We start from the raw sequence: 26,236 nt of genomic DNA, 5'->3' as shown, positions 1-26,236 counted from the left end.
GCATTTCCAAAGCTGCATTTCTCTAAGGACTGATACTGTACATTTTGGCCTATAGTTCCCTCTCCTGCTGGGCAACTTTACTTGGACTTAACAAAACAATAGAGGCTCAAAGATGATGAATTCCCTTAAGAATCCATCACAGTCTGTACCTCAAGGGCATTTTCAGCCTCCAAGACCATTTTCTTTAATTGTTCATTACTACTGAATGGCTGGACAGACAGTGTACACATAGCACTTGATCAGCCCAGGTCCACTCTACCTTTTGCCCAGTTGATGGACAACAGAGGGGAAAGAATAGGTGATAGGTGGACATCACAGGGGCACAAGGTAGTTCATCATGAGAAATGAACCTATTAGGAATCAGGCATCATTAGATCGTGCAGTTGTGGGACTTTTTTTTTTTTTTGATCAAAAGGATATGAACTACCCTATGGTAATAATTTACAGGCTTTATCAAGCATTAACAATCTGGGGAGACAAGAAACGAGGTAAAATGGGCAAGCATAACAAACAATTGAAATGAACAGCTGCAAAGTTCTCCTAGGAGTTAAGGCATTGATTTAAGCATCTTTGAAACAGGAATTTCTTTTAAGAAGAAGGTAATATAAAAAATGTAGACTGTCATCCCTATTTTGTCAGTGAAATGTTTTCAAAAGCACAGGAATGACTTGGGGATAGCTTTGTGTCACTGAAAGATAGTATGCTTTAGGTTTCTCAGGACCGTACTCAGAAGTTCACTACAGTGTCTGGGATATGGACAATGGTATTTAAGTTCCAGATACCCCACTGAGTCCAACTGTCCATTCCACAGCTGCCAGATGCCAAGTCTCAATAAAGTCAATGAAGTGAAGTAGGGGAAGCATTCAGCGAGTGACTAGTGCAGGTGTGCTTACTTTTCTCCATTGACTGCAGAGGGTTTGGTAGTTTCCTTAGTAGTTAGGCAGAATCACTCTCATAGTGTATAGGTTCATGTTTTTTCAAAGGAGGTGGGCTGACCATGACTGTCAGGCCTATTTTGGAAAGTGAGAGAGATGTTTGGCCTGGACAAATGAATGGAATGTCCTGAAGAAGCCCACATGGCCCAAGGAAAAGAAAACAGAAATCTGTGATCAGATGATGTGGGAGCTTAAACGAATATACTCAGTTTTTGCGTCTGCCTTGAGGCTTTTGCCTTGCAGATTCCTGTCTTGGGTGATTCTGTTTGTGTAATCATGGCTGTGGACACTTGGAGTGTCACAGAAGAAATTAAAGAAAAGTTTGTGACTTGTTTAGATACTCGTAACCTAGCCAAGATTAGTACCTAGTTTTCATGACCCTCAGCCTGATGCTTTAGCAACTATGTCACATCTTTTAAAAATGAATTTAAATGAGCTTTTTAAAAATGAAAGCATTAAGGAGATGTAATGTTTTACAGTTTCCATTCTTCTTTCATTTTTTTTCTTTTTAAATGAGACATTTAACCATGTAGTTAGTTTGCCTTTCATTCACTGACATATTTTTGCAATGTTGCTTCGTAAGCGTGTGTCTTAAGTGCATGAAGTGTTCTATTGAACGCAGAAGGAAAAATATTGGAAAACTTGAATTGTACACTTAGTTTTCTTTTAACTTGCTTTATCTTCTGAGTGTAAATTGCCACTGTCTTTTATAAGCTGTCTCCTTAATTTGAGAAAGAGTAAGAAGAAGTAAAAATTTAAAATCTAAAAAAGTATTTTTTTTCTATAAAACTATCATTTTATGTTTGACAGAATAATGAAGTAGTAGAGTAGTATACCCTTGGCATTTTGGCAGAGTTTTCTGCCGTGTGGTTCTAATGTAAAAGTTGAGCAGAACAGCTAGGAGTAAGATTTGGGATGATTTGACATGCACTTTTTTGATGGCCATGCTGATTTAAGCAGTTCCTATTGCTCATTCCTGCCCAAGTTCCTGGCAAGAGGATGGAAACAAATGGCACAGTCAGGGCAAGGGCTGTTTAAGCCAGAAGAGCCACTTGTAATGCAAAAAAAATGCATTACAAACTGTGGTAGAAAATTTCTGTTAAAAACATATTGCTGCTCTTTTTTATACTACGTAAAGCGTTGCTTACTGTCTCCCTGCTTGTAGTTCTTAACGAGTAATGAAAACCTTTTTCTGCTTTTCCCTCATTCTTACTCCCCTCCCTTTTTGTTTTGTTTTTGTTCAGAGGTTAACGTACGAGGAAAAAATGGCTCGTCGATTGCTGGGAGCAGACAGTGCTGCAACTGTCTTCAATATACAGGAACCAGAAGAGGAGCCTGCAATACAGGTGCTGCATAACTCTGCAAGTTCATAGGAAAAAATTTCTTTCAAATTTCTTTTTAACGGGCTGATTCTTTTATTTTAAAAAAGCCCTACATTAGACAATAAATATACACAAGATAGGATGGTTTTGATTACAGAACTCATATGTTATATATCGGTGAAGTAAACTGGAGAACCACATGCCTATTGCTCAGTTTTTCCATACTGAATAAGGTTGTGAGAGTTCTCAAATGTCTTCTGTCTGCTTTAAACCCTTCCGTTTATCCTATTCTGTCCTGCCCTTTAAGTCTCTCAAGGCAAAAATACATCTACTATCTTGAAAGCATCTTGTCTTTACGTGTGTAATCTGCACTTTTTGGATGCACACCAAAAACACAACAGAAAGTCTGCTTGGAAGACCAGGTACACGTTCTCCATTGTTCAGATGCCAGAGTTGCTATTCGGAAATGTGTAGCATTCATTTGCTTATGTTACCGCATAAAGTACCTTCTCCAGATAAACGCTCTGAGAAACTGTCATGGATGCTTCTCTGTCTTCTTTCTGCCTCTTGATCTTTTTTTCTGTCCTTACAGGAAGCTCGCTCTGTTGATGCTTCTGTAGTGAGTCCTGTGGATGTTCAAAAGGTTAACATTTGCTCCGTTTTCTTCCTTGTTCTTTTTTTTTTTCCTGTATTTTACTCCCCCCCCCCCCCCCCCCCCCCCCCCCGTCATCTTTGCCCTTTCCATTTTACTGTTCTTTTGGTTAATAACAAGAGGTCACCAACATTAATAACTGGGGAGACTGGGGATGCATTCCCTTCATGGTGTTAAAGTTGGTCTGTTACTCAGTTGGTCTAAAGGTGGTCTGAGTGCAGGCCCCTTAACTTCAGTAATGGTGTGCTCCAATATCTTTCTGCTGTAATGCTAACCTATACTAATTGCCTTGCATCTAAATCAGCTGCTCTTTATGTATACCACATATAAGATCATATCATCAAAGTATGTGATCTACTTTTATGAGAAACTTTCAGGGAACAAATAAATAAACAAGTAAGTCTGCAGTTTACAAAGATTTCTCTCTTCTTCCATTTACTGAGGGTGATGGTTAGTTCTGTAACCAGCCAGCAGAAAGGCTGCATGTAATTTCCAGGCTGAAGTCAATGACAGAGGATGGGTATGTGAAAGGAAATTCCATATGAGATGTGTTTTCTACCTTAAATAAAGTAAGGGCAGAGAAAATAGTTAGAGGTCATCTGCAAGAGTGCCTAAATATCTGCTGACTGAGAAGAGCATTGCCTTGTAAAGATTTTCTCCTGCTTTTGAATTTCTTTGAATTCTGGCTTTATCTTTGCTATCAGTAAGATTCAAAGCAGGACTTCTGTACAGCAAAGTAGATCGAAGGAACAGTTCAAGAAGGCAAGTGATCGTGTGTGTGTCACAGTAACATTTCCCAGTATCTTAATAGCAAATTTAAACAAGAAGTAGTATTTTACACCAGATGAAACTTTCCACTCTTCTTTCTAAATCTTGAATACTCTCGTAACAAATTTTCTTTCTAAGGAAGAAGTGATACTTTTGGCCAAAGGGGACCATGGTAACAGGAGTGAAGGGAGGCAAATATCATGGACAGTGCTGCCATTTTCTCATTTTTACAGGCAACTGTAAACAAAATCATTTTAGCCTTCTGGTTCAGCCTCCGGTACAATTCTATGCAAATAGCAGATGTGAACCATATGGTCTTATGGCCATCTGGAAACAAAACCCACCCTAAATCTGCCTGTACCCTGAAGGAAATATTAGAGTGTTTCTTTCGTCTTTATGAACTGCTTCAGAATACTTTTATAAGCTTTTTTAAAAAATGGAAAGAAAGCAACCAATGACTTTCCTTCCCCTTATAAATTAGACCTTAAGATAACATGAAATACAATTGTTGCCTCATACCAGATGTCTTCGTTGTTTCATAGGGAAGTTATTGGAGGCATGGATTATAGTGTTTTTCTTCAACAAGATACAGTTTCCTTTTATATGTAAAACCTTAATGGATTGTCAGAGATCAGTAGAATAACAACAACAAGAAAAAAGTAGAAAAATAACTTGCTAAGTAATGTGTTGAAGCTACACACTAATACGTACCTTTCTTGTTTGACAGGAATATAAAGTCTCCAGCTTTGAGCAAAGATTGATCAGTGAAATTGAATACAGGCTGGAGAGATCTCCTGTGGAGGAATCAGATGATGAGGTGCAACATGGAGATGAACCTATTGATAACAATATGTCACCGTATTTTGAGATAAAGCTGAAGCATTACAAAATCTTTGAGGGAATGCCAGTCACATTTACATGCAAAGTGGCAGGAAATCCAAAGCCAAAGGTAAGAAAAGAAGGTGAACGGTTCTAGATACGCTCTGAAGAGCTCTGTATTGGTACCTTACAGTGAGCCCCTAGACCCCATGGACCATTTTTTACAGGAATAACAGACATTCTCTCTTGACAGGAAAGATCCCCAGCTGGTATAAAATGACAAATCACATTCGTTATCGCTGGATGTATTTAAATTTATAGCAGGCAAAATCTACTATGAGACTTCAGTTCTTAATCCCTCCCTCCTGAGACTTCATCTCAATTATTTTACCTAGAAGTAATACTTCTGTCATTTTCAGTTACCTTCAGGGTGTATCTGCACCACAGAATGCAATGCAATGCTAGAAATTCCCGTGTGAGCTGGCACAGTGGTTCCAAAAGCAGGCACACCAGGTTAACATGGATTAATTAGCTCAAGTACAGCAACGTGCTAATGCAAAGATACGTTGCTTTTGGTTCAGGAACCAGTGTGGTGTCTCTGCATTCTTCAGCACTGCAGAGTTTATATCTACACGCTCTAACAAGATTTAATTTTGTTGAAGGTTAGAGGAAGGCAGACTGAAATACCGTAAGCTCCCATATATCCCAATAGCAAGATGAGACATGATGGTGAGTTTTGTAATGATGAGCTTCTGAGGGAGTGTTGGGCTTGGGAAGCATTTCCTTTTTGCAAATGCACAAGTACCAGCTGCATGACGTCAGTAGTCTGGAATAATGCCTTTCTTTGGTAGGTGGTATTTAATCATTTCAAAAATTGCCTGGCAGTCAACCGACTCATTAGGTAGCAAGCAAACAGCAGCAGCATCCTACTCCTTGTCAAAGCCAGCGTGTTCCCTTTGAGGTCCTTGCAGTTCTTACAGTGACCCCTTGTGGCTAGGGGCTCTTTTTACCTCCTAGATAGGAGCGAATGTGAAAATCTCTGGTATAAGTTGTACAGGTATTGAGGATTTTGAACGGATTTTACATGTCCAATGCTATAAGTGTATGTTATTGCACAAACTGTAAATAGGAGAAATGGATTTTGTCAGGTAGCAGAGAAAGGGGCAGACCAGGAGGAGCAACTCTGTAGAATGAGCTCTCTGTCCCTGCGTGCGTTTCAGGAGGTTTCACTGCAGGCTGGCTCTAATCTCATCCCACAGAGTGCAGCAGATGCAGCACATTAGATGTGTTCTTGGAGCACATTTTCTGGCTCAGTTTCATCTGAAAGGGGTCCAATTCTGTGCTCCAAGACCACTTCACAATGCAAACCACTGCAATGTAAGTGCGGGTGATCAGGATACTCGTATCAAAAAAAGCACTCCTGCTTCAAGCTGGAGCTAGTGTAGACACGCTGAGAAGCCCGATTGATACCAACCCTTTGGTGTCCAGCATTACTTTGGGGATGACCGTACAGAAAAGCCTGTTGCATTGAGTAAGGGTGGAAGGCGAATCGCCTCCTTGCTGTTAGAGGTGTAGTGTGCTCTTTTTGCCTGGAGCTTATGACTAAGTTGCTGAATGACCTATTATGAGTCAGCCTTAGTCAACTGTGGCCATTCCCTTCTTTTCACAGTTTTCAATTAAGGTGTAGTTTCACAGTCACTTTAATCTGATTTAAGACAGATGAAAGAGGATGTCTCTTCTTCCTTCCCTTGCTCTCCTTGTTTTGGTATTAGCAGCTGCACGGCCAGGAGACCACATTGTTAATGCTTTCCTTAAAGGATCGCACTATAAAGGAGTAGCTGTTGTGAACATGCTCCGATTCAGATACGACACTCTGTTTTTGTGCAGCGTCAAAGAATGCATATTAAGTGATTTGCTCTTGCACCTGGGACTATGGCCCTTTATTCCATTCACTTGCAGATGCTTGGTGCGATTTCTCAAGTTGCTTGGGACAGAACCAATTTCAGGCCCGTTGGATAGCTAGCTACCTGTTAGCTGGATACTCAAAGGCTCTATCATCCCCTCACCTTCTTGAGCATGCCAAGACAGCAGTTTTGAAATGCTCGATGGTTGAGGGCTGTCCTGTTGCTGTCATTTGCTGAAGCTGGAAGTCTTGCCCCCAGATAAATTCTTTACTTTGGCAAATGAAAAGCTGGAAATAATTTACTAACTTAAAGCTCCTCCCTTCTAAGTATTCTGTCAGCTCTGCCAAGGAATGGCTTTGGGAAGGACTGTAGTGTTTCTAAAATCTGGCATTGATTACGAGGGATTTTTCTAAAGCAGGGTTATTGGTTTGATTATTTTTTCCCCTGAACATGCCATGTAAATTGAATACTGATGTGCAAATTCTGTCTTCATAAATATGACTTTTTAAATCTGAGTGTACTTTTGTTGTAACCTTCAGCATAATGTAAAACTATTTTCTCATTAAAATGAGAACCTGTGGTAATACAAGAGGGATTGTGGAATACTTCTTTTTAAAGGATATTTCTCTTTAGAATTAGGAAAATGCCATATGAAAGGTCAGTTGAGACCTGAATGTTGCACAAAGCTTGTACCAATCTCTCTTCACATGGCTGAATATAATTCATAGTGATTAAAAATGACTGTTCTGCCCAAGATCAAAAACCCTTTCGTACTGTGTATCCCATTGTATTTCAAGTCATTACACATTGGTTTCTGAAAATGTGGTACAAATAAAAGCAATCCAGATGCAGTGCTCGGTGCTTACATAGCTTAATCGTACATTTATTAAAAGGTGTCCTAGAAAGAAAATACTTTACTGCAAGGGCCATTGTCTCCAACAGTGGTAGCGTTTTACTTATTAACTCCATGTCAGATAAAGGCAACATTAAGAATCTACCACACGGAAGTAAAACCAATCAATGTCAATTGTCTTAAACCTAGTGGAAATGAGTATTGGACAACATATGCATGATGTTTGGATAGCTGGTTCAGTTAATATTTGTGTGTATTTCCATGTAATAATTCCTGGCATGTCTCTTAATATTTCTGATAAGTGCATTGTTATTGAATAATTGCTACTTAATGCAGTAGATTTCCAAGCAGCATTATGACACATGTAAAGCATGCAAGTTAAAACTCATTTTTTGCAGCTATGTTGTTACCAACATCCATTAGCATGTGTATAGAAGTGATCAAATATCTCTTGCATCTCCAGTAAGTGCTCTGTCAGCAGAGGAGAAGACATTACTAAATCTTTTGTTAGCACCACAGAGTCTCTGCAAGCCTGCTGACAGACAAAATGGGAAACAAGTATAACCAGCTATTGAGGAAATGAAATCATTTCTAGTTACACATAATGCTTGTTAATATAAAAACCATACATGGTAGTTAATTTTTAAGGGAAATTTCCATTCATTCTCTCCCAAACGTTCTCTATTGTGTTTTAGTGCAATTTAAAAGTATTTAAATTTAGAGCTTTGAAATGTTGGCAAGTATGAAGAACATACTCTGTATAATGGTAGCAAATTAAATTCTATTAGGACTTGTGATTTGCTTCATTTTTACTGGAAAACAGGCACCCTCTCCTCACTACAAGACCTAAATTCCCACTTCAGGAGTTGCTATGAGGAAAACGTTTTGGTTTTCCTCCTGCAAGCAGTCTGACAGCCATGCAACCGGGACAAATACAGTTACCTTTGTAGCACGGTAAAAGCCAGACCTGTCATCTGTTGTGCTAATACTTGATTCTACTTGTCAGAGAGGGACTTGTTCTTCTCCCTCCTTTGGCAGTAGTGGTGAGTCAGAAACACGTTGTATTTGGATGTTCCTTTGCCTGTCACATCAGAGAAATGACTTGATTGGAAGTACAGCTCGTGGGGCAGGGCTGGGAGAGCTCACCAGCGCTTCCTGTTGAACGCAGATCTTCCCAAAGCTTTGCTTTAACACAGCTTAAACACAACTTTTGCCCAGAGAAGCTGTGGGTGCCCCATCCCTGGAGGTGTTCAAGGCCAGGCTGGATGGGGCCCTGGGCAACCTGGTCTGGTGGGAGGTGTCCCTGCCCATGGCAGGGGTTGGAGCTGGGTGGGCTTTCAGGTCCCTCCCAGCCCGAGCCGTTCTGTGATTCTGTGTAACCCAGGCTGGTGTCATTATCTGTAGCTGCTGTCCATCCATGCGCCTTTACAAGCGGTACCTTCAAAGTACTGGATGTGGGGAGCGCATACAGCTCCTCCGTCTTCTCCTGCCCCCCCGCAGGCCTTTCTGGCCAGCAGGAGCGTGCAGGCACCCCCCTGCTGAAGGGACAGGTGCCAGCACCCAGGGGCTTGGCTGGGCCACCATGAGGGGCTCACTGGCCACCAGAGGGGGGCTCGGCTGGGGCACAGCCCCGGCATTCCCCCAGCGACACCTCCTCGCTTGCACAAGCAGCCTCCTGGGGACATGCCTCCCAGCAAAGGCGGAGCACAGCACCCGGGGTGAATTTCAGATAATTTGGGAGCCTAAAACCACCAGAATAACTGTTTACAGGGCAGCAGGGGTGTGTATGCACTTGCAGGTGATCTGAGGCTTTACCACAAAACCACCTCCTGCAGGAGCCGGCTTCACAACCCGCCTCCTGCCCTCTTGCACCTCCGTGCCGTGCTCCATACGTCGGCCACTTGGGAATGCATTTTCAGCTAACGCTGTTTTAAAGAGAAGTGAGGGCTGGGGGTAAAGCTCTGTGCCTGAAGGAGGTTAGCTGAGCTTTAGGAGTAATGCACACTTCAGAAATGACAAGAAAATGATGTTCTGCTCAAATACTAGTTTGGGGAGCTGACTACAGCCTGCTGTAATGTTTTCACACGTTTCTGTGTCTGCTTTCACATTTCTTTCTTGTTTTCAGCAGAATTCAGATTGGGGTTTTATCTTATTTTTAAAAGGAGAAAAAAGTCAAAATATTTGAGTCTTTTTTTTTTTCACCTCAAGTCTAAGGCATTTAAAACACATATGTGGTGTGTGTGTGTAACTTATGGATTACTGTAAGATATTATTCTACATGCATCATTTTTTGGCTCATCAAAAGTAGATCTCGGGTCAGCCAGAGAGTAAAATTGTGTATCAAAAGTAATGGAAAAGGCCTCTGTTTGATAGATAATTTAACTGGTCTGTACAACTTGGAACTCTACTGTTGTTGGCACGCAGTTATTAAAGGCTGTCTAAATGCTGACTTTGAAGTGTTTCCTGTTGCTATGTGAAGCTGTCTGTTTCTGTAGGTATCTGTCACAGCTGGGTGACGCTGTGGGTTTCAGTCATGCCGTTACGCTGAGCTGGCCCCGTGCATACGGAACAGCTCGCTGCCAGCGAGCGCCTGAGTCCCCTTCTGGCTTCTTGGTCTGGCCAGCCAGTGTAAAGAATATGCCACAGATCTGGTGTTTCAACAGTGAGGTCATTAGTTCTACTTAACTGATCATTGAACAAATTATTTTGATAATTACCGTGGTTTAGGTTTTTATTTTCTGACAAGAGAGCCATAGCTTTAAGTTCTTTCTCCAGCTTCTTCAGGTTTAAGGGAAACAAAAATGCAGAGTTAGTAATCTCGTCTGATCTGGAACGTTTCTCTGTAATGACATTTATTTGCAATTCTTGAAATGTTCAGCGGCTGCTCTGCCTTTGGGATCTGCACAGCCCTTTGCACATCTATGTTTGTTACATAAATGCTCGTGCTCCAGTATTTCTCCCCGAACCATTGCTCTTCTCTAACTTGGCTTTTATTGAAAGTGGTTCACGGAGCATGGTTCTGTGCTTCTACTAGTTGATCAAACCAGATTTCTTTCATTGCTTACCAGAGAAGTTTTCGGCAGTGAATGTTTGTGAATTGAGAAATGATGACAGTGAGCACCTACCTCTTCTCAGCCATGCCCTGTTTTCTCCCGCAGATTTATTGGTTTAAAGATGGGAAGCAAATTTCTAAAAGAAGTGATCACTACCGAATTCAAAGAGAACCTGATGGAACTTGCTTGCTGCATGCTACAGCCTCCACCCTGGATGATGACGGGAATTACACTATTATGGCTGCTAACCCACAGGTAAATGAAGGTTTGGCTCCAGAGCAAACATGCTTCTGAACATGAATCTTCAGAAAACTATCTCATCTTACATATGCATAATTTAATTAAATGATGAAGTCACCATCAAGTATATAAGGTTAGATTTCTGTTTTCACCTTGCATCAGGAGGGTGGGGCCTTTCTATCTTCCGGAGATTAGCAACTCAACAGCATTTTTTTTTTTCCTAGGGCTTGAGGTTTCAGAGGGGATGGATGTTGTTTTTAATCACTGTTCTGCCATTTGTTTCAGCTGATAACATCTCAGTATCCTAACTGAGTATGGATAGCATATGTGTTATACAAGGGGGAAAAATCAAGCAGAAGTAACCCAGGCGGGCTGATCAGCTCTTTCATTTTTCTTCTATTGACACCATTTACTGACTGAGGCCAACTTTTTGAAGCGAGTGGGAGCGTATCACACCTCCACATGGTTACATGAGGCAGCGGTTGTGGTTCTGTCAGACAAAAAAAAATTCAGGCCCCTATTATATAGGGGGGACGGTCTCCTGTGTTGATCCCAAAGTCTTAACCAACGTTCTGAAATACGGCGTTACTGCTTCGTAATGTTATTTCTCCTTCACAGATCCAATGCAAGAGCATCCTAGTGAAGTAACTTTTTCAATCCACTTTTTCCTACAGCACAGCAAACCCAGGGAAATTATTTGCACGTGAGAAACCGAGGCAGTAACATAACTTAGGGATATAATGAATTACTTTCTTCTGTAGCACCAAATAGCTTGCCAAGACCAGGGCTGCAAGTAGAATTACACTGTAAAATAATAAACTCTATCACTGAGACAGAGTTTAATCTAAACAGGAGTGTTGTGCTCTGTTATGAATGTTGCTAGGTTACTTAACATGACACTTCCATTTGTGCCGTGCTCTTTTACTGTCAATCCCGCTCGTGTTGCAGCGTGTGAACGTATGGGACTGTGCGCAGGCAACGTGGAAAGAGCAGTTGTAGTCTAGCCCCCTGATTCTACAAATTGCAGTGCTTAAATCTAGGTTGTTTAAACCTATGTTCTTTCTTACATATACAAATAACAGAATAAAGAAATAGCAAAAGGCCGAGGGAATTCTTCGAGTTGGGAACTTTTACACATGGAAAGAAGAGCATTGTGTTACAACACTTGGTACTTAAATTAACTTAAAGCATGTTAACTTGCTCAACTTAAATTGAGCAAGTTAACAGCAGGTTTAAAAATGATTTAAAAAAAATGCACAGATATGCAAGTTAGGATGCAAATCCTGTTCATATTCCTATGAAAGTTGTTTTAGTGCATGTGCAGCATTTTCCTATGTAGTATTACTGTGGGATCCAAAATCTTAGATAACTTGATGAATAAACTGCCTTTGAATTTGGGCGCTGACATCTGTCCCTGAATAACTCATGTGAGCATGTTTAGGGCTTGCTTTTGAACATTTGTTATTCTGAGTAAAGCTCATTTGATGACACAACAGTGAATTAGTCTAGATTATTAGCTCTTGTTGTTGATGACACTAGTTTGTTAATGGTTTTTTTAATGTACTAAAATGAGGTGTTTTTGTACTATCTCTAGTTTGGGGTTTGAAAAAGCAGTTTTGTTAAATGATAAAATTCTGTCTCTGTGCTTTTTTTTCCTCTTTGGAGAAAAAACAGAAGCATCCTTCTCTGGCTCCCCTAAACAAAACATCTGTCGGTTTCACCAAGCCCACTATATTCTTCCTTTGCAGTACAATTCCCAAGCGAAGATACTCTTCTGCTATTAGCTTGCTTTTACTATGCATTTAACAGTACAGTGGAGGCAAAGATGGGCTATGAGTTAATGTACTAGCCTTTCACACTAAAAGATCTGGATTCCAATTCTTTTAAGTCATCCCGGGTGGAAATAATTTTGGCATAGCTTCCTAAATCCTAATGGAAAGTTGTCCACATCTCAAAGCTATCACAAAGTTAGGCACATTTGGCAACCTTTCCTTAAGAAAAGCAAAACATGTGGATATCGGGGAGCTCCCATCAGGGTTCTGATGGACTGGCAGATACTTGCTAGACAGTTGCTGGGTTTTGGTCATTGCTATTAGGACCATCAAACTACAAACCAAAAAGGCACATTCTTGGCTGTTAGAAATCGATTTATTTCATTAAAGCAAAGGATTCAGTTCGTTAAAGCTCTGCCAGTTGATGCTGTCTCATTATCCGGACTAATACTAAAGAATTTATGTGTGTAAAACGACTTGTTGACACACCTCGGAAATCATCCGTGGTGGTTAATGCTGCGCCATTGCCTACGATGTGAAGTGCAGTGATCTGGAATTAAACTTCTGACACCACTGGGGTTTGCAGTAAAACTTGCCATATAACTTAATCCAGAGCAAACTGACCCCAGACCTAAAAAAACATAAAATCTTGCCTGGTTTACGCCTTTACTTACGGGCTACATCCCTTAACTGATCTCTTGCCATTAGCTTTAAGTATCACCTCAAGCAGGGTCCTTATTTTCGCCTTCTTTCCTTTTATCTCATTCTCTCCACTTTGCAATAGGCACCCACAAGTCTGGATTTCCCGTACTTTCTAGGTCATCTTCTCATGAATCACTTCCCGCATTCATCACTTCCTTCCCATTCATCCCACAACTTTTCCAAATCTTTGGCTCCCAGCTGGTTCTTCCCTATCCTTTGTGTTTCCATTTGTGTAGCCTTCATGTATTGAGAGACAGAGATGATCCCAAATTGTGAGAATTCATCACCTGCCAGAAAAAGATGAATATGCAGTGGGCCTAAAATAGAAATTTACTTGTTCCAGATGGTTTTAATGGTCTTGTAACACAAAAAAAAGCTTTTGCCTAAGAAATTGCTGTAGGTCATGTGCACTGGCTTATTTTAACACAGTTGTTTTTCTTGTGAACTAAACGGGTCATGGGAATAAAAGTGGGACACAGACTTCATTTCTACCAGTCCAGCAGTAACAATAAGGCAATTGCCTTTTGAAGGCTGCTTGTGTCCCTGGTGAAATTGTTTTCCATGTGCCATACACAGAGAACCCGCCCAAGTGCCCCCACATCAGTAACTTAGTCAATGTACTGTAAGACTTAATTGCTGATGGAACTACTGCTGAGGGCTTTGTTTTGTTTTGTTTTTAATGAAAAAACCTCTGGGATAAAAAGTAGATGGTGGAACATTTTAACTTTATTACAGTCACAGTTATTTCAGTCTGTTTGGTGTTAGATTGCAAGCTGATACAATAGTTTAATATCTGAAGGTATCTTGACAAATGATTTTAAATAACTTCGTGAAAGAAGGGATTGTGTTGCAGACTCTGTAACAAGTGGGCAGCAAAGAAGAGATAAGGTTGAACATTTATTAATATTACATGCTTTAAGTATTTTAATTTTCCTCCTCTCCATCATCATAACAGGGCAGAATAAGTTGCACGGGAAGGCTGATGGTTCAGGCTGTAAATCAAAGAGGCCGCAGCCCTTGGACATCTCCTGGCCAGCCTCATATCAGAAGGTACTTTGTGCGTGTTTTTTTTTTTTCTTTCAATAATACCTGTTTTGAAAAATTGGTGTGATAAAGAACCTGGTCTAAGAAGGTAAGGTAGACATATGGCATACAGGAGGAAACCTCACCTCTGCTAAAATTTCTTCAAAATGTGCACACTAAGAATTACAAGCAACTTCTGAAATGACGTGACTTTAAAGTATCTTTTATTTTGCCTGCCTCCTCCTCTCTTTGTGGTGTTCACTAACTACTCTGTCTCTCACGTTAGACTGTAAGCTGCTAGGAAAGACCTTGTCATTTGCATGTTTTTTAAAACATCTCACCTGGCTAGGATTCTCTTGGAAGCCTATACTTTCTGCAGCTTTTAGTAAGCGTTCATTTAAAGAAACAGCAGAAATAACTGCAAGCCACATCATTTATTAGAGTTGCATTTGAAATATTTTAGTATTTTGGTGATTTCAGTTTAGGTTCTTACAAGGAGTTATGAGTCAGATATAAAGTATTAAACTTATCTTTGGTGAGGTTTACAATTATTCACATACAGAGCTTTGGTTTATGTTTTTGGACCATATAAGGGAATTTTCCCTTCAAATACTTTTTTTTTCCATTGCCCAAAGCATTTATGAGGCCATTTAGCACAGCTTAGACATCTTTAGACGATACAAAAAATTCATTTTGGTTACCCAGACAGAACTGCTTTCAACAGAGTATAGGGCTCTGGTTCAGTTGCCATAACGAGGCATGTGTTTTGCTTAATGGTCACACAGGCCAGAGAAGCTCGATATTGCCTAATTATGACTTGTAGAATAGGTGTAATTCCCTTACGTCTGTGTGCAGCAAAGAAACTCACATTGCTCATGCAGTTATGTACTGTAGAACTGTACGTAGGAGAACCTGCTAATTAGGAAGTGTCTGGATTTTAAAGATCTCATCAATCTTACTTCTGCCCTGACCAAACGGGGCTTCCCACAGCCCTGAAAGTGCTTCCCAGCACCTCTCGGGGAGGCGTTCCGCCAGCCCCCTCCCACGCTTCAGGTTTGGGCCTATTGAGCTCAAAGCGCTTACTGGGGCAGGAGGGAATTTCCTGCCACCGCTGCGTTGTGAGAACAGCCCAGAAAAGCTGTGTCTGTTTGACGTAGCCTGTCCAGTAAATAAGACACATTACACCTGCAAATAATAGGTAAAAATGAAAAGTCTCTGATAATCCATGAAGGAAAAAAATGCCTCAAAGAGTCAGGTTTCAACTGAATTAGTCAATGCACAAGGGTGAGAAAGGGGGAACGTCTTTAAAAATGGGGAATGGAGAAAGGAAAATAGGTAAGGGCAAGGGAACACCGAGCAGCGACACTTCTGCTCCTTTCTGAAGGATAAAATGCAGACGGATCTCTTTCGGTAACAGGCAGAACCCAGGGGTAATAACGGGGAAGGCTCATTTTGCAGTCTCACTAAATGCAATTGAAATCCAAGGCCACTTACAGCTGGTATTTTGCTTTTTAATTGCTGCAAGCACTCAGGTGCCACTGGAGTTTTAGATGGGTGTCCAGTAGAGTAATGAATTACAAATGGGAGATTTCCATATAGCAATTTAATTAAAATTAGGGCAATTACTGGGAATTCTTATTTCCTGTACAGGAGGTCTGTTTCTGCTAAGCATTCAGCACAGTGCTATTTCTGTTTAGCAGCTTTTCCCACTACTCCCATCGCCCCGTTCTCCCCGAGACTGATGAAATTCGAGCATGTAACACATTCCTACAACAGACTCCCACCATCAGCTTCTCTCATGTAGCATACCACAGTGCTGCGCTCCCCCATACGCTGCATGATTTGTCACGCATATTTCTATACACTTTTGATAAGTAATACTCCTGTGGCCTTACAATGTTGTTTTTTCTGTAAGCTTTTTTTGCTTCACAGCAACAAAAACTTTTTTACAAGTGTAATTATTATCTTAATGAACTTTATGACTTGTTACACTGTTGACAGGCTTTTTCCTGAGGTATTGTTAATCTCCTACTGAACGTGTTCTGGCAGAAGGGCTCTCTGGTTTTGTTATCTTCACTACTTTGCAGCCGTTTTAGAGCATTTAGAACTTTCTAGTTGCCATTTTGTTTTTAATGTCATATTTTTCTGAAATTTGCTTAGCTTGCAAAAATTACCTTCCTAGCATTCTTCTGGGAATGAGGTTTTGAATTACCTGAGGCGTACCAAGCTTGGGCTCAATCTCCTAGACATCATGGTGCTCAACACTGCAGCACCCAAGTGGTGTTGAGTGCTCTTGCAAGAGCACTGCAGCCACAGCCCCAAACAAATCATTTTAAAATGCATGGGATTTAAGGAAAATTAAAAAAAATATATGTATTCCTATTGCCCCTGCTCTCAATTAGAGCATTAATTTAAACCTGATCTCCTTTATCCCAAATTGGTGATGATTATCACGTGGTCTGTCATGAAGTGTTCCCCAGCTTCCTAGTGTGCACTGTACCACACCGCCCCACGGAGTCTCCCCGGACACATTTAGACCATGATGTCAGCGCTGCTGCAAGTTGCTCTGCAGTTCAATGCCCGCATTGCAACTCTAACAAACCTGCAGCTAATCCAAGGGTATTCCTGCCTACTGCACTTTGTCATTCCTAGACATCTCAAGTACTTGGCTCTATTCATTTCTTTTTCTTTCTTTCTTTTTTTTTTTTTTTTTTTTTTTAAACCACAACAGGTTTTAGAATAAAAATAAGTGGTTTCAACTCTCAAGGTTAAGGCTTAAAAGCCATCTGCAATTTTAGGGGTAAATTTATAGAGGCAAAAAGAAATGCATTCTTAATTTCTGACACTAGACCAAACAGCATGCTGATTTAGCTTTCCTATCAACTCTGTGCTTTAAAAAACCTAGTTAAGATTCAAGAAAATACTATCATTAAAAAACTGCTTTTAATGACAAACACTTAGCCTCTTTATTTTCCACTTCATCTGGTGTAATTTTCCCCCCCCTGCTTTGATCGATGCTGCCATTTTGCAGCTGCAGCAGTGAGGTGGTGGTTTTCAGAAGTACTTTCACCCTTCTGTGGTGCTAGTTAACCTACTTGGCTCAGCCTCACGAGGCACTGAGAAACACTCGTCACTTGGACCTTTAAGTTGTCTTCTTAAAAGCAGTACCTGACCTGGATGCGTATAAACGCTGTGACAGCAGATTTTGCATGGCTAGCTTGCACTTGACTAGATACCATCGTTTCTAGCAGGTCTTACAGAACTAATTAGCAAAAGATATGAATACAGCTCTTTTTTTTAATTACCCATCCATCTTTCAGCCTAGCTGCATGCGTATGAGATATGTATATTGGCAAAAATGGTTAGGGACTCGCCAACTAGAACAAAACATTGCTTGTGAGCTGCAAAGCGGGAGCTACTGAAGGAGCTGTGGGCATGCCCAATGGCAAAAAAAGTTAGGTGCTTCAGAGCTGGCTTTAGACATCTGAAAAGCTACGTAAGCATTAAATGAGGAAAAAATATCCAGAGCGGCTACATTTTAATCCACAGAATTTTCTATACAGCCTTCGGTGGTGCAGAACAAGAGAAGATGAAAAATAACTAAGTGTGACGTGAAAAGTCTCCTCTCCACTGAGATGAGTTAGCTTTTAGCTGCTGTTGTTTTCTGAAAGGTAAACATAATTAACAAACAGTACACGCGTTGTCTGCTGTAATCAGCAACAGTGAACGGTTTAAATGCACAAGACGCTAGAAATGAGGAACTGAAGCTATGTGCTAAGGTTTGCCAGCTTTTTTTTTGTATTGCAGTGATTTAAAGACTAAACAAAATGTACTCTCATGTATAAATATATGATTATTACAAGTAAGTATTCTGTAGCAAGATTGTTGTCTAGATGTTTCTAGATACTTCGTCTGATTTTAGTGAAAAAAAAATAATTTACCTTTATTTCGTGTTATTTTAAGACCACGATCTCGATCAAGGGACAGTGGTGATGAAAATGAACCAATTCAGGAACGATTCTTCCGGCCTCATTTTCTGCAGGCTCCTGGCGACATGACTGTTCAAGAAGGAAAACTATGCCGAATGGACTGCAAGGTAAGCGTCAAGCAAAGGACAGCAGCTACCTTTCCATAACCTTGGCTGAGTCAAAAAAAACGAGTTAGAGAAGTTTTTTTTTAATGCTATTTTACCTGTTTGCAGTGTCAGTGGGTTAATTAATCTCGCTGCTTATCAGCAAAAGTTGACAATAAAAACTTGCCTCCAGTGAAATTGCTGCAGGCAAATCTTACAGCTAACAAAAAGCTGATTTTTAGAGTTGAGCTATGTTGGGGCGTGGGGGGAAGCAGCAAACACCATAAAGACAGTGCTTCTCCATTTTAAGTCCTTTTACCACTTCAGTTTCGATCCTCTGTTAGTTTCAGACAGCCTGATCTTGATTTATGACTTTGCCTTGCAGAATTAATTAAGGCTTGGACTTCTTCTGTTTGCTTTCTGCTGGTACATCTGGGAGAAGCTGTTTGTTTTCGAGCAGTACCCCCAGCAAGTGGCACGGCTTTCAGCAGTGCCGGACTCGTTCACACAGACCAAGTATAAACTAGTGCAGGCAGCGCTGTCACTGGGTTATACCTCAGCGCAATGGAATTTAGAGTTCCATAAGTAGTCAGCTAACATCTTTTTGTCTGTAAGTTTTCCACAAGAAATTAATTCAGAAAGGAGTATCTTTTTATTCCACATGAAGAGCAAACAATCAAAAATGACAAAAGGTGTCACCCTGCCTTTTGTTTTGCAATGTATTATTATTTAGATTCTAGCATATCTAAACACCGATCTTTTTTCAGTCACACCCATAAGACATCACGGAATTCAGGGAGTTGGCCAGAAAGCAAGTAAATTAATATAACTGAGTCAATGTGTAATGCAGGATGGAATTAGTAAATCTTGTGGTACACCTGCACTAGCAAACAAACCCCAGCTCCTCTGAAGCAACAAGTCAGGACTCCTCCAGTGCTTTGCATGGCTAACAGTTTCCCATTGTTTTGTTCCCACCGAAGGTTAGTGGATTACCAACTCCCGATTTAAGCTGGCAACTTAATGGAAGGCCCATTCGTCCCGATAGCTCGCACAAGATGCTGGTGCGTGAGAACGGCGTGCACTCCTTGATCATAGAGCCAGTCACGGCTAGAGATGCTGGGATCTACACGTGCGTTGCCAGCAATCGAGCTGGTGAAAACACATTCAGCCTGGAGCTCGTTGTTGCAGGTAACGCCTTCGTGCTGAGCGCTGCACGAGGAAAAGTGAAGTGCTGTCAGGTGACGTGGCTGAGGGGCAGGGGGCTAAGACGGGGGAAGCGCGCAGTAACGGGACTACAGCACACTTCTGGGCGGCACGGTTACGTTCTGCGTTGGCCTCGGTTGGCTGCAGGTAACCTGCGGGTACGCACGCAGTGAGGAACAGAGGGCTGTCAGCCTGAGGGACAGCTGAGGCCACAAACCAGACTGTTCACCCCAATGTGCTTCTTACTGGCAGTTTGTGCAGAGCTGTATCTATCTCTGGGTTGCTAGCATGATATGATTTGTGTATTGCACAGGATGTGAGATTAATGCCATTCCAACCTGCTGGCAGAGCACTTCCTTCTATAATTAAAGGCTCATCCTTTTATGGAGTATGAAGGAGCACTGTTTAACAAGCACGGTGCAGCCAATTAATCTCGTCTTCATGCTCCACATTTCAGTTCTCCTGGGGGCCGGGGCGGGGGAGGAAAATACTCAGCTCTATTAGAGCTCACTTCTCCTTTATTAAAATACTGGTGTGGCTGTTTTCTTCAGAGGAATCAGGGTTGGACTTCGTGATTAATGAAGACAACACTTAAGTTTCCTGCCACTTATATTTTTCATTACTGTTTTTTCGCATGCTGCTGAAAGAAAAACTCACTTCGTAAAGACTAGTGTCAACCTTTCTGTGATTTTTATTTCCACAGCTAAGGAAGTACACAAAGCACCTGTGTTTATAGAGAAACTACAAAACACAGGCGTGACTGAGGGATTTCCAGTGCGACTGGAGTGTCGAATCTCGGGGGAGCCATCGCCTCAGATATTTTGGAAGAAAGAGAATGAGTCACTCACACACAGCACTGACCGAGTGAGGTTAGTTGGATTTAGAGTAATCTCATCAGGCATCACTTCAATAATGGTTTCTCCTGTAATACAACTGAAAAACTAGAAGATAAGAGTGCTTTGGGTGAACAGCAGGTCATAAATATTAACTAGTTATTGTAATACCTTTTGACATTTATTCAAACTTGCAGCCAGCCTGGTGGCTGAGCTAGAATTAAAATGTTAGCTTTGTTTTCCAGCCTTGGACTTGAACAGCTATCTTTGCACTTTAAGCACCGTGTAGTGGTCTCTTCTCGTTTAGAACTAAGACTTAGCTCTACTTACAAGCCCAGGTTTTCTGCAGTAAAATTTCTCTATCCGCTTCTCAGCGGAAACATTGATTCTTAACTCTGCTGTGTAGTTAAGCAAAAGAGCTTTCTTGAATGACAGTACTGGGATAGCTAAATATCCATACCAGTGCAAAATCATAACGCAGAAGTAGTGGAGACGCTAACGTTCCATCTCTTCCTTCTCCCCGCTCAGTATCCTGACTGGTAGGAGCTAATGTGTGCTCCGTTTGGCCCAAAGTTTAGTTATGCCCACTCAAGTGGACCTAACTCCATGAGACAGCTGAGGGTTTTAAAATTTTACGAGAGGTAAATGCTTTATGCAGGGCTTTATGCGCACTTTTCTCCAGCATTTAGTAAATGCTAGTTCAAGTAGAGTAATTGTGCAGCATCTCACTTCTGTCTCCTTCGTTCCTCAGCGCTCCATTTTCCCGTGCTCCCTCTGGGAACCAAGGCAGCTAAAAGCTGAGCCCAGCTCTGCTACTACAGCGTGTGCGCGTCTCTGAATCCAGCTATGAGTTACTGCTGGCCTTTAAATCCCCCAAATCATCTTTATGTAGAAATACTGTAGCGGCAGTGGGAAAAATGTCGTTATATAATGTTTTTTTGATTGTAAGATCTTTAAGCTTGTCACCAGTATTTGATTGCATTTTGTAAAAACCCTGAAGAGCAATTTTAATATAAAAGATTTAAATATAAATATTTTTAATACAAAAAGAAAATTTTAATATAATATTTAATATAATACTTAAAAATAATATAAAAAGGAACTCATTACTGATATGACACTGTAATAAATTACTGGTTCTTCAAAATAACTACAGATATTTCAGTACCTCGTTCCTCAAGTGAAATCTTTTATCCTTTCCCCACAAAGTCTGGGTAAGTTCTGACATCCTCACTACGTCAGTGTGACTTCCAGATGTCTTAACCTGTAATTCTGAAAGAGAAATTGCTGCATGTGGTTTTGCTGCTTAGTTTTTCAATACAGGATATTAAACTGCCAAATTATCAGGCATATTCAAGGTTTTATTTTCCACTTGCTAATTTCAGAGGAAGTTTTAAATTAATTAGAAGTGGACTACAATTAATTAATCTATAACTAGGATTGGGCCTGTGTATAAGGACATTTAAAAACAGTCTACGCTGGTTTGCAATTTAAATCGTAATTTTCTACTTTTCTTTTGTTTAGCATGCACCAGGATAACTATGGCTACATCTGCCTGCTTATTCAGGGAGCTACAAAAGAGGATGCCGGTTGGTATACCGTTTCAGCTAAGAACGAGGCTGGGATTGTGTCCTGCACTGCCAGGCTGGATGTTTATAGTAAGTGGCTTCCTTTTTCATGATCACATTGATCCCCCAAAAGCAATAGTTACCCAAGTTTCGGTTTGTTCGCAGAATGGTTTACATGGGTCTCTTTTTCTTTTGTTTATAGTTTCTCCTCAATAGTAACGATCCACATCAAGACAACACATGCTCTGTCAAAGTACTCCCACCATCTTTCAGATACCTAAAGCAAAACAAGCATGCATGCTTTCTATTTTTACTTAGTATATTAAATAGAGCTAATTAACAACAGATAACGGCATGATGACATTAATTTTGTGGATCATTATTACTATTGCTCTGCTAGCACTTCCCTAACCTTTTGTATTCTTTCATCCATTAGTCTGTAATTCACGGGTGACTACCAGAAGTGTAGTAGATGTAGTAGTAGTAGCCTTTCTGCTTAATTATTCAGTTTGTTCCAAAGCAGCCCCTTGCACAGTGACCATTTTCTTAAACTAAAATCCATTACCAGTCCTCATAACAAGAACAAAGGAGGTGAGAAAATTGGAATGATAAATGATCGTTTCAATGACTCGTGAATTAGAAACTCCACTCAGCATTCTTCTGAATACAAGGGGTGGCAATGATTTCTTTTCCCAAACAACAACCAGGTGATTTCTTTTCCTGACCAACAACCACCCCTAGAACAGACCCGTCACTGTAATATTAGTGCACAGACATAAATACCTTGCTGTTGCCCTTATCGATGATACAAAGAAAGGTAGAAAGCAATGCCAAAAAGGCAAAGGAACAAACACATACTTGGTTTTTACTAACCACATTTGATGGTGAAACTAGATGCTGAGGAAAATAAAAAAAAAAAAAAAACATACACCAAGAAATGAAACAAACTTGCCTTTGATGTGATGCTTCTCAGCTGCTCAGAAATTGGTTATCTCCTTCACAAAGGGTTGATTGTGCATCTGGTACGCTTTGTTGCAGAGGTCAAGATGTCTACATCTTTTTTTCTTTCCTTTTTAATCTGTAGCTCAGTGGCAACAACAACCTCAGACAACCAAGCCAAAGAAGGTGCGGCCCTCGACCAGCCGATATGCTGCACTTTGTGACCAAGGACTAGACATCAAAGCAGCTTTCCAGCCTGAAGCAAATCCAGTCCATCTGACAATGCAGTCTGGTTTGGTAGAGAGCGATGATCTGTAGACCCGAGCTGCCACTTCCATCATTTTCTTTCAAAGCAGAAACACTGAAAGCCATTGCCTTGACCAATGATACTCCTATGTCACTTTATGCAAAGGCAGACACCTTCAAGTACGAAAGATAAACGACAAACACAATAACCATATATTCCTTATTCATTATACCAAATTAGAAGAATAGGTAGATTATTAATAGAAATGTACACATTGCACAACAAATCACCTTCACCGATTCCTTATACCTAAGTTGCTTCAGCTCTTACGAATAACCCTTTTCATAAAGGCCAAACTGCATCAGTGAGACAGATTTTTCAGAAGAAAACACTATTTATCACTACTTGCCTTCGTAAGCAGTAAGTAGGTGCTACACAATCTTAATGGTGCGAGACGTTTTATTTGAGGCCATTAGATCACAAGCAAATTAGAATGTATGGTTATCTATAGCTCTGAAATGGCAATGCATTCTGATAGCTACAGTGAACAAGTGCAATATTGTAAGAAAAAAACAGGAAGGGACAAGGAAGAGAAACGTAAGCAAACGTTGTAACTCTGCAACCTGCTTTTTATTCTACAGTGAAAAAAAAAACAAAAACCTTGCCTTAAGTGCCATTAGTATGGACAATTCTATAAAGCAACATCGACACCATAATTTTAAATTCTTTTGTATTTTTCCTTTCTGCCACCTAGGAGGAAGCTTACGTACAAACATACAGCAAAGATTATTTAAGCGTAAGTAATTTAACTTCTTCAAGCTAATGAAGAAAAAGAGCTGACATAATAAGTCTACTCCAGACTATAAATCTTAGTAACTAGAGGAGAAAAAAATGCCGACAGTACGACCAGTGCAGTAGGTTACTGCAAGGGGTGGGAGGGGGTCAGGGCAAGAGGTTGAAACTCTCTGCAGATTTCCCGAGGACAGCCTGTGACCTCGTAACGCTCCCACGGAAGAGTCTGAAATTCTAAGGTGAGCTGAAAATTAGGGAATGTACGTATGGGACGTCTGACTGTTTAGAGCTTGCGTAACGCGTATGAGGATTTTAGAAATGCATAGTAAGTGAGAAATGGGTTGAGACTGCAACAGGAATTTCAATGACAAGTATACACCATAGGTGAGAAGCTCGCAGATCTGAGGAAGCAGAAGATGAAGATGGACAAAAACACCATCAAAATGTGCGCCATTTTTTCTTCTTAACATAGAATATGTCTCTGGTGGACTTCTATTTTTTTTTATTATCCTCCCTATTGTAGGCAAACTACAGCTCTTTTAATGGGTGCAGTCTGTGCGCAGTAGACGAAATGCCTTAAAGCTACTTACAGAATGCAAGGCAAATCCACATCAAACTGGAGCCCTACCTAGTCAGACCTGACGAGGTAGTTTTAAATTAGAACCAAATGAATTTCGGATGAGGGGGAGGGAGGGAGGGATGGAAGAATTACTAGACCTGACAAGAAAAATGAGCATTTGATGGTACGAGCATACTTTGCTATGAAAGGAAAACACTGTATTCCTTATATGAAGCACATATATGGTATCTTTCATTATTTATAATAAAAGTGTTGAAATCTTTTATCTCAGTTCAGTTATTCAGAAGTCCTGTACTTAGTTTTTTTTTAATTTTGTAATTGTGTACACCATATATTGCATTACTGCTATACGTGTATTGCTTTGTAAGTACACAAAGTTTGTTTTGTTTTTAGTGACTAATAAACTTTAGCACATAAGTTAGTACTATTCGGTGCAAACTGGTGCAGGATATGACCAGTGCCGGGGATCGTTACTCTAAATTAATGTCATAGTCCGTCATATGGGAATAATCTGATTATATTCTAGAACAAGTATGTCATAGCATTTGCCAAATTTTTCACAACTGTGACATGCTAATTTACTTTTTTTTGTTTAGCTTCACTAGCATTATTTTGCCACCTTTTATTTGTATTTATAAAAATGTACTATCATTACTTTGGATTGTTGTGCTGGTATAATGTGGGTTTAACATCAATAAATATTACACAAATAGAACGTTTTGCTTCTGGTAAGACTATTAACTGTTTCACTCAAACCATGCGCATTTAAGATTTAGAAATTTAAATCTTTTGAATACAGACAAAATGAGGGCCATATGAAGCATCTACAGCTGACTACACTGTGTTTATCATAATGCTGCCCTTGTGACCTTAAATCTTTTTAAATAAAACAGGAACATGACCCATAAATTCTGAGATACTTCTGCACAATACAAGTACCTGAAGATGCTTTTTTCCCCAAGATGTTACAAAAGGTCTAGTTTTCATATCTAGTAATTGCTATATGACATGACTAAAAACTGATTCTAAGTAAAGGGCACCATGCAAGTGCTGTTAAATTGGTTTAAGAACAGAATTCTGAAAAGGTAGCACCAAAATTAAGCAAACAAAATGTTAAGACTTACATGTAAAATCCTGAATGTTAACTAGCTTCTCCTTCTCTGCTTTCTGCACAAAGATACGGGGAAAGCTGTAAGGTAATGAATTTTTTTCTTTTAGGTTTACATTTCAAGCACTGATCACTACAAACAACTATCAGCAATTGAGTGAGTACTGATGTTAATGGCGATACTACAACTGAAGTCAATGGAGTTCTGTCTGCTCACAGTAATTTTGGGTTTGGCTGAGAGTGAAAAACTGAGACTGCTCTTGTGAGCTAGTTAAGATGAGGTCATCATCACTTTTTGCCTCTGTATATATGTACACATACACACACTTATGTAGTAAATCACATCTCTAAGCAGCAAAGTTGTTTTTATGAAAACATTCAGCAGTGCTGTTACTTAGTTACTGGGACTGTTTGGGTTTACAGATTCAGAGATAGAAGCGTGGCACAAGAAAAGTGACATACTTTTCAAGCCAAAAAAAATGGAATTCTTGGACGCATCAAAGTAACTGTTAGCATTTCAATCTCCCTCCACAAACTCCAAAGACAGATAGATAGTATTATGTGAAAGTGTACTTTTAACGCTTCATGGCGGGGGGGGGCGGGTTCTAACCTTCTATAAGACTGCAGGCTTAGCTATGGGAAGACTTCCAATTATTTAGGAAGCTCATCAATCCAAGTGTATTCAACACAGTCCAAGGCTCAATGCAACACCATTCGGGATGCTGACAGAAACCCCTGTCAAGCATCAAGAGTGATGTGCAAAATTCCACATGCATGAAGGGGTTTTTTTTGTTTGTTTCCAGCTCATAGCATACCTTAATACAGCATAAATGTTTATCCTGCAATTTCAT

The 26,236-nt window shown here is 40.3% G+C and overlaps 1 protein-coding gene across 7 annotated transcripts in view; it reads left to right on the top strand.

Moving 5' to 3' along the window:
* PALLD (palladin, cytoskeletal associated protein) overlaps nucleotides 1-24,992 on the top strand; it is a 190,274-nt gene extending 165,282 nt beyond the window's left edge. For all 7 annotated transcript variants that reach the window (XM_050710519.1, XM_035551058.2, XM_035551080.2 and 4 more), the window contains 9 exons: nucleotides 2,180-2,281; nucleotides 4,405-4,626; nucleotides 10,412-10,561; nucleotides 13,976-14,070; nucleotides 18,007-18,139; nucleotides 19,096-19,303; nucleotides 20,022-20,187; nucleotides 21,676-21,809; nucleotides 22,804-24,992. In XM_050710519.1, the coding sequence (XP_050566476.1) occupies nucleotides 2,180-2,281; nucleotides 4,405-4,626; nucleotides 10,412-10,561; nucleotides 13,976-14,070; nucleotides 18,007-18,139; nucleotides 19,096-19,303; nucleotides 20,022-20,187; nucleotides 21,676-21,809; nucleotides 22,804-22,976 (1,383 nt within the window). In that variant the 3' untranslated portion in view covers nucleotides 22,977-24,992. The remainder of the gene's footprint in view (nucleotides 1-2,179; nucleotides 2,282-4,404; nucleotides 4,627-10,411; nucleotides 10,562-13,975; nucleotides 14,071-18,006; nucleotides 18,140-19,095; nucleotides 19,304-20,021; nucleotides 20,188-21,675; nucleotides 21,810-22,803) is intronic.
* The last annotated feature ends 1,244 nt before the right edge of the window (nucleotides 24,993-26,236 follow it).

Source organism: Cygnus atratus, chromosome 4, assembly GCF_013377495.2.
Source record: "Cygnus atratus isolate AKBS03 ecotype Queensland, Australia chromosome 4, CAtr_DNAZoo_HiC_assembly, whole genome shotgun sequence".
In the NCBI taxonomy this organism is placed as follows: domain Eukaryota; kingdom Metazoa; phylum Chordata; class Aves; order Anseriformes; family Anatidae; genus Cygnus; species Cygnus atratus.
Note: the sequence above shows the minus strand (reverse complement) of the source record. Positions and strands in the feature narration are given on the sequence as shown.